This window comes from Meles meles, chromosome 8 (assembly GCF_922984935.1).
Source record: "Meles meles chromosome 8, mMelMel3.1 paternal haplotype, whole genome shotgun sequence".
Taxonomy (NCBI): domain Eukaryota; kingdom Metazoa; phylum Chordata; class Mammalia; order Carnivora; family Mustelidae; genus Meles; species Meles meles.
In genome coordinates, this window is record NC_060073.1 from 57,027,918 (window position 1) to 57,036,039 (window position 8,122).

Here is an 8,122-nt window from a genome sequence, read left to right on the forward strand (position 1 = left end):
ATCTGAGGTTTGGCTTTGTTTCTTTTTTACAAAAAAAGGGAACTGTGTGTGATATCCCTGTCTCACCTGTAATACATACATGAACGTAGACACATACCACATGTATATATTATTATAGAGATAGAGAATCATAGTTGCATACATGGAACCACAAACTCAGGTATCATACCATGCTCACATACCCAAGGACATGCATATGCTGTGCACACATACACAAGGTCACATAGCCAAAAAGTCACGGATACAGCCACATACATTCAACACACTGCACACATGGCCATAGGCATGCACAGCATACCTAACAACACGTACATAGACCCACATGTAGGGGAAGAGAGTCATAACATACTCATACAAAAGGGAAATTTACTATAGATACATATGTAGTCACAAAGACTTCCTCAATTTCCCAAGTCCAAATTGTTCAAGTTTGAAACTGGAAGAAGAATGGCCTGGTGGGCCAGAGTAGGAAAAGTCCACCTTTCAGCCAGGTCTAGGTAAGTATTTATACTCTTTAGGAATCTCTTACTAACTGCCATTGTCAGAGTTGTAGGACTTTGCTGGACTGTTACTATTCTCTCTTTAGCACAGAGAGATACAGTTGCTTATCCTGATTGCATATTCCCGTCACCAAAACTCAGGCATCCGGGGGCATGGCCACTTCCAAGAATACACGTCCTTCAGCGTATCTAATGTCTGTAGCTTGTGTTCTCTGTAGTCAGCCAGGGCTCCATCCCTTCCTCTTCCTGCCTCCTCAAGAGCAGCCCAGCCAATAGGTATGTAAACAATCACAGAAGTCAAATATTGTTTTAGGTGTTGATGAAATAGTAGTGACCAAATAAAGTCAAATAAGTCAAATAATTTCATAAATCAAATATTGTTTTAGGCGTTGAAGAAATAACAGTGACCAAATAAAGTTCCTTTAAGAGTTTACTTTTGTGGGGAGAAGATTGTTTTCTATGTAACCTATGCATAAGGGCTATGAGGAAAAATGAAGCAGGATCAGGTCTTCTACATACAGCGTAATTTGGGATGGCTTCTCCAGAAAGGCAATAAATGATCAGAAACCAGAAGAAATAGGGAGACTGAACATGCACTCCCTTGGGAGAAGTATGTTCCAGACAAAGAAGGCTACCTAGGAGTAAAAGTGTGAGGTGGGAATATTCTTGATGTGTTTGAAGAATAACAAAGAGATGTTGTAGCTGGAGTCGAGTGATCTGAACAATGGGAGGAAAAAGGAGGACATCGGGAAGAATTTGGTAGGGTTTGGTGAGGACTCCAGAGTTTACTATGAATGTAGTGGAAAATCCCTGCGGGATTTCGAACAAACAATGCAGGTGTTTCAGTGTGTGGGTCTGGTTGTCCAGTGGGGAAAGACTATGCTAGAGGTAGAGGTGTGAGCGGGCACACTAATGTGAGGTAGCTCTTGCAATGGAGTGGGTGGGAGATGGTGGTATTCAGAGCAGTGGAGGTGGTGATGCGGGTTCAGATCTGGTCTGCAAAGGGTACCCACAGAAATCCTCCTCACAGACTTCCCTTCTTCCAGCCCTGATGCTGCCATCAGCAAGACTGAAGGGGAGTCCACAAAACTCCAAGTGCTCCTCTGCAGATCTACTGCCAGACTCCCACTCCCTCCTCAAACTAGCAAAAAGGTCTTAACAAATTATAGCTAAAATGGATTTTCTACCTTCCCATTAAGATGCCTCCATCCAATCAATTCATCTTTTTTTAAAAGATTTTATTTATTTATTTATTTATTTATATATTTATTTATAGAGCTTGAGCAGGAGGAGGGCAGAAGGAGAGGGAAAGAGAGAATCCCAAGCAGACTCCCTACTGGAGTCCAATGTTGTGTTCCACTCGGGGCTCAAAGTGGGGCTTGATTCCAGGACCCTGAGATCATGACCTGTGTGATAAAGCACCCTTATCCAATCAATTAATATAATTAATTATATAACATTACATTATTAATTAATTGATTGATTGATTATATAATATATAATTATATTAATTATATTAACATTAATATAATTAATCTTTGTACCCTGCTTGCCTCAGGTTACCCGAAAAGCCCAAGCTCTATTGCGTCATCTTTCTGATTCTTATCCCAATATGCTCTGAAAATCCCTCATGTGACCCAATTTTCCACTGGTCATCACTGGTCATCAATTCTCTGAACTTTTCCACCTACCTTTTAGAACTCATAATTTAGCAACAGCAAAACCCTACTTTATCTATAACATTTTCTCTATATGATCTCCACCTTTTGCCATAACTGAAATCTGGCAGTCCGCTGACAGCCTGTACACTCTCTGTTCTGTCCTGTTATGAATAAATTGTCTGTGGACCAAAATCAAGCTCTCCACTTGGGCACTGATCTCAATCTCTCCAATTCACCTACTAAATACCTTAGTCTTGCAATTATTTTCTCTCCCTTCTGCATCATTTATCCTTCCTCATTGTATTGTTCCCATCAGAATAAAAGCATGATGTAAATAGTCTCAGCTTAAGAAAAAACAAAACAAAAGCATCTCTATCCTCACATTTCCACAGAGCCACCATACCCTTTCTCTTAGGTAAAATACTCTGATTGAATCCACTTCATTTCCAACCCTCTTGCTTTCAACCCACTCCAGCCAGATTTCTGGCCCTCTCCTCTCTTCCAAGTGTGGATTCATCATAGTCCCCATTCTCTTGTCCAACCCAGTGGTTGGTTCTCAGCCTTTATCTTCCTGACCTACCAGCATCATCAGTTACTACGCCATCAGTTACTCTCTCCTTTCTGAAACTATTCTTCATTTGCTTTGTTCTCCCCCACTCTCCTTTTTTTTTTCACTCTCCTTTTTTTGACTTAATGTTTTATTTCTCCTCAATTTCCTTTGTGGAACACATCTAATAGTCCAGATTTGTAAATATGTAGTGCCCATGCCTTCATCTTTTTATACCTTTATCCTGTTACTATACCCACTAATCTTATGATTCTAAATACTCTGCCAATGCTGATGAATTGCAGACTCACAATAGTGAACTCCCTCCTTTCATGTCCATTTGGGTATAAGATAAACACCTCAAATGTATGTAACTCTGAACTCTGGGTTTTCTGTTTAAAACTTCATTCCCTGGGGCACCTGGGTGGCTCAGTTGGTTGAGTGTCTGCCTTTGGCTCAGGTCATGATCCCAGGTTTCTGGGATCGAGTCCCACATTAGGCTCCTGGGAAGCCTGCTTCTCTCTCTGCCTCCCTCTCTCTCATGAATAAATAAACTCTTTAAAACACACACACACGCACATGCACACACATACACACACACCTTTATCCCTTAGTCTTTTTTTTTTTTTTTAAATCTCAGTAAGTAGCCAATCCATTCTTTGAGTTCTTCTGGGGAACAATAATAATCTTTTTAAAAAGTAAAAAACTTTATGTCATTTTTGGTCCATCTGTCATACTCTAGATCTTGCCCATCAAAAAGTCAATATGCTGAAGGTATATAAAAAAATCATGGCTAATGCTGAATCAGAGAGAAGACAGAAATATAGAATGCCGGGAAGAAGAACAATTCAAGGTACAGCTGAATTTGGGTCTTCACAAGGATATAGGGGTTAAGCCTTTCCTAATTGCACAATCCAAGGTTGAATCTCCACACAGCCCACACAGGTGTGTGGAAGTAGGCCTCTTGGCCTGTGATGGAAGGGTCAGCCTAGGTCCCTCACTGTGAAGAAGGCATCAAGATAAAGGAAATAGAAGAGGTAAAGTGAGGGGTGGCAGAGTTCCTAGGGATACAGAGCACCTTGGAGAGGATTCAAGAATCCATTGTATAAGGCTGTGATGTCAGTGCTGAGGTCACAGAGGTGACCTGATAGAGTGGGTTCCAGCCCAGAAGACTTCAGGGGTGGCTGTTAGCAAGATGAGGGCGGTTTGGAGCCCTGTATAAGAGGAAGGACGGGGCCACAGCTGACTGGTATGTATGCCCCAACCTAAACCCTTCTTCCCACCTTTGCCCTTCACTCACCAACCATAGACCTCTTTCTCGGGTCATCCAGTCTCCCTCTCCCGACCTGACACCTCTCAGACCCATAAATCTCCACAAGCATCCCATCCTGAGACCCTTATTGCCCCTTCCATGCAGACTCCCTGTGCCCCCGCCCTGAGGCCTCAGGCCCTCTTCCCACACTCCTACTTTGGCCACTGCCCCAAAGGATGATCTTGGTACCCCATCTCCATCCCCCAGCTGTGTCCCCACAGACCTGGGCCTCCTGCTGCCCACCATGGCCAAAAGCGGAGAGGCCCTGCCACAGGGCAGCCCAGCACCGATCCAGGATCCCCACCTCATCAAGGTGACAGTGAAGACGCCCAAGGACAAGGAGGATTTCTCAGTTACAGACACTTGCACCATCCAGCAGCTGAAGGAAGAGATATCCCAGCGCTTTAAGGCCCACCCTGATCAGCTGGTCCTAATCTTCGCTGGCAAAATCCTCAAGGACCCTGACTCACTGGCACAGTGTGGAGTTCGAGATGGCCTCACCGTCCACCTGGTCATCAAGATGCAACGCCGCACCATGGGCACCGAGTGTCCAGCGACTTCAGTCCCTGTCCCAGCCCCCAGCCCTGGCTCATTCCCTCAGCCAAGCTCCATTTACCCAGCAGATGGGCCACCCACTTTTAGTTTAAGTCTTCTCACAGGCCTCAGTGGGCTAGGCCTGACCTCTGGTAGTTTCTCTGATCAGCCCAGCTCACTGATGTGGCAGCATGTCTCTGTCCCTGAGTTTGTGGCTCAGATCATTGATGACCCTTTCATCCAGGGTCTGCTATCCAACACAGGCTTGATGCGCCAGCTGGTTCTTGACAACCCCCATATGCAGCAGCTGATGCAGCACAACCCCGAGATCGGGCATATTCTCAACAACCCTGAAATCATGCGCCAGACGCTGGAGTTCCTACGCAACCCAGCTATGATGCAAGAGATGATGCGCAGCCAGGACCGGGCACTCAGTAATCTGGAGAGCATCCCTGGGGGCTACAATGTGCTTCGTACCATGTACACAGATATTATGGACCCAATGCTTAACGCAGTACAGGAGCAGTTTGGTGGCAATCCCTTTGCTACTGCCGCTACTGCTAATGCCACCAGCAGCAGCAGCCAACCTTCGAGGACAGAGAATTGCGACCCTCTCCCCAACCCCTGGGCTTCCACGTATGGAGGCTCGGGTGGCAGGCGAGGCAGGCATCCTGGGGACCAGGATGGATCCGAAACTAGAAATAGGTTTCCCAACATTCTGGGTAATATAGGACTCTATGACTATCTTCAGCAATTACATGAGACCCCCCAGTCCCTGGGAACCTATCTGCAAGGGACTGCGCCCACCCTCAATCCAAGCCAAGAACAACCACAACCAAGAAATCGAATCCCCCCAACTTCGTCCTCCTCCCAGGAACGTGAGTCAGGCCAGCCTCTCCCCAAAGAGTCAGTAGCCATCAAGGGAAAGTCCTCTTGCCCATCCTTCCTGAGCTATCCCCCAGAGAGGAGTGCTGGACAAGATGGAGGCCAAGGCGGTGCAGGGAATGGCTCCACTGGCCACACCACTAACATGCCTGACCTTATCTTAGGGCTGGGGCGTACAGCCAACAGGTTGCCATTTGTTCCTTCACCACCTTCCCCCATGGCAGCTTCTCCTGGGATGCCTGAGCATGCCTGGCTCCCCCCACCACCTTATCCAAGATCTCTGAGGCCTCCCAGCATGAGCCAGTTCTCACAGTTGCAGGACGAGATGCGCCGGCAACTGCCACTGCTCCTGCACCTTCAGGCAGCCTTGACAAACCCTCGCGCCATGCAAGCCCTGCTCCAGATCGAGCAGGGTCTGCAGATCCTGGCTACTGAAGCACCTCGCCTCCTGCTCTGGTTCATGCCTTGCCTGGCAAGCCTGGGAAGTATGGCAGGCAGTACAGAGTCTAGAGAGGGCACCCTTATGCAGGAGGATCCCTCTCTAGCCCCAGCTTCCGAGGTTCCCCCAGCACAGGGCTCTGCAGAGCTGGGCCTCCATTCCACCCCTCTCCTCCAGATGTTGCAAGCTCTAGCTGGTGCCAATCCCCAGCAGCTGCAGCCTGAGACTCACTTCCGGGTGCAGCTAGAGCAACTGCGGGCAATGGGCTTTCTGAATCCTGAAGCCAATCTCCAGGCCCTCATAGCCACTGGGGGTGATGTGGATGCTGCTGTGGAGAAGCTGAGGCAGGCATAGGAGCCCTTGTTCTTCAAACCATATCTTTTCCTCTGTGCCCTTTCCCTATATACCCTAACTCCCCCGTTCTTGAATGCAGCTGCACACTATGAACCAAATCCACTATGATGCCCTTTACTGCGGAGACAATGTTGTTCCAGAGTCAATGAGGAAGAATGAGAGCCAGAAACAGGGTGGGGGTGCTGTGAGTGACCCAACCACCCCTGCCACTGTACCATCTTGGGGCCCCAGTCTGAGCTCCGCTTATGCCTATCTTGAGATACAATTACATCCAATCTCCAGTGTGTGCTGCAGCCTGAGTCCCAATTCTTTGTGGGCTGGGGGGCAGAAAGGGGACGGTATGGGAGAAAAACAGCAATGAGAGCTGGGTCTGCATGGGTGGGAGGGAAAGCTCAAAGGTTTGAGGTTCAAAGATTCATGGAGAACAAAGGAGGGTGAGCTGAGACCCGCAGCTCCCCTGCCGTCCTTCCAGAGGTCCCCCAGACCTTGCGTCCTATAGGAACTCCCACCCTGTACTCTATTCTTGGAACATGAGTGCCCCTGCAAAGTGAGCATGGTTGGTTCTTTCTATCACCCCTGAAGACTATCCCACAGGTGCCTCTCACTTTCTGGATTGGGGGCTGATTCATGAGTAGATAGGAAGCCCCAAGAATTCAGGCTGAGTTCTAAGATACCCTAATCTCGCCAAGGTTACAAAAGTACCATCCCTGATGGACACAATTTGTCCTGGATGTCGTCTTTCTTGCAGCTGCCCGCTCAGAAATGGAGTACTCACCCCGTGCTCAGCACTCTGCTCCCAGTTAGAGAGGCAATGTGACACAGAGACATGATCCTCCTTCAGGAGGCGATGGTCTGGGGGCACAGAGCCTTCAAACTGTATGTGAAGACTCCTCATTAGACAGAAAACAAGCTGTGAAAGGTGCTGCAAAGAGCAGAAGCTGAGGAGAAGCGCAAGGGCCTGATCTTGTCTGGTGAGACAGGGAAGGCTTCCTGAGTCCGCACTCCAAGCCGAAATCTTAAAAGTGGTAAGAACGAAGTGGCCAGACATGTGATGGGAGAAGGGAGAGCATCCTAGCAGAAGAGGCAGGAGGAGCAAAGGTGCTGAGGCAAGCTGTGTTCAACACACAGGAGGTGCCCTTTGCCTCTCAGACTAAAGTCTTGTTTGTACTCAGGGGTGCTTCCTGTGACTCGAGTACTTCCAGGGTAAAAGTGATACAATTTATGAATCAAGTGAGCAAACCAGGCCTCACCCACGGGAGTAAATATTCCGGAGAAATGCACAAGCATACAGGGCATATTCATACTTAAATACACCCTAACATGACCCAGCTCTGTATATGTGTTCAAGCATCCACGCAGAACATGGTCTGCTAAAGGCTGATCTCAGAACGGAGATGTAAACACAAACGTTAACCTTCTATTGCTGTCCAGGGAAGAAAATGGGCTTTGAGGGAGGGGACTGCTGTGGTAAAAGTGGTCATGGTGTGTGCTTAAACATCAGAGACTCAGGGCTGGGGGTCCTTTTAGGAACTTGGAGAGACACAGTCTCCACCCAGGACCCAGGACACTTGCACCAACCTGTCTAACCTGTCAGCGGTCAGCATGCATCAGAGATGAAATGAGGTTTGGGGGCAACTTTCTCCCACTGCTTTGGGTCTTAATCTCTAGGCAAAGCAGGATGCTTCAAGCTCCCCTTCTACCACCTCTTCCCTTCCCAGGACAGGGAAGTCACTGTCGTCGGCCTAGGGCTCTGCCTAATGTAGGGCCTGGCCCATGGGAAGCACTCAGTAAAGACTGACTGAATGAATGGTGACTTATGAGTGAGGAGTTGAGCTACCAAAAGAGAAAGTGGTTAAGGAGATGAAGCAGATGTGAACTGGTAGAGTGTAG

At 47.8% G+C, this 8,122-nt stretch overlaps 1 protein-coding gene across 1 annotated transcript; it reads left to right on the forward strand.

Annotated features, from left to right (window-relative positions):
- Positions 1-3,898: 3,898 nt before the first annotated feature.
- On the forward strand, positions 3,899-6,232 carry UBQLN3 (ubiquilin 3). The gene is made up of 2 exons (XM_046017539.1): positions 3,899-3,957; positions 4,228-6,232. Exon 2 carries the CDS (start codon positions 4,265-4,267, stop codon positions 6,230-6,232), a length of 1,968 nt encoding a protein of 655 aa, XP_045873495.1. The 5' UTR covers positions 3,899-3,957; positions 4,228-4,264.
- The last annotated feature ends 1,890 nt before the right edge of the window (positions 6,233-8,122 follow it).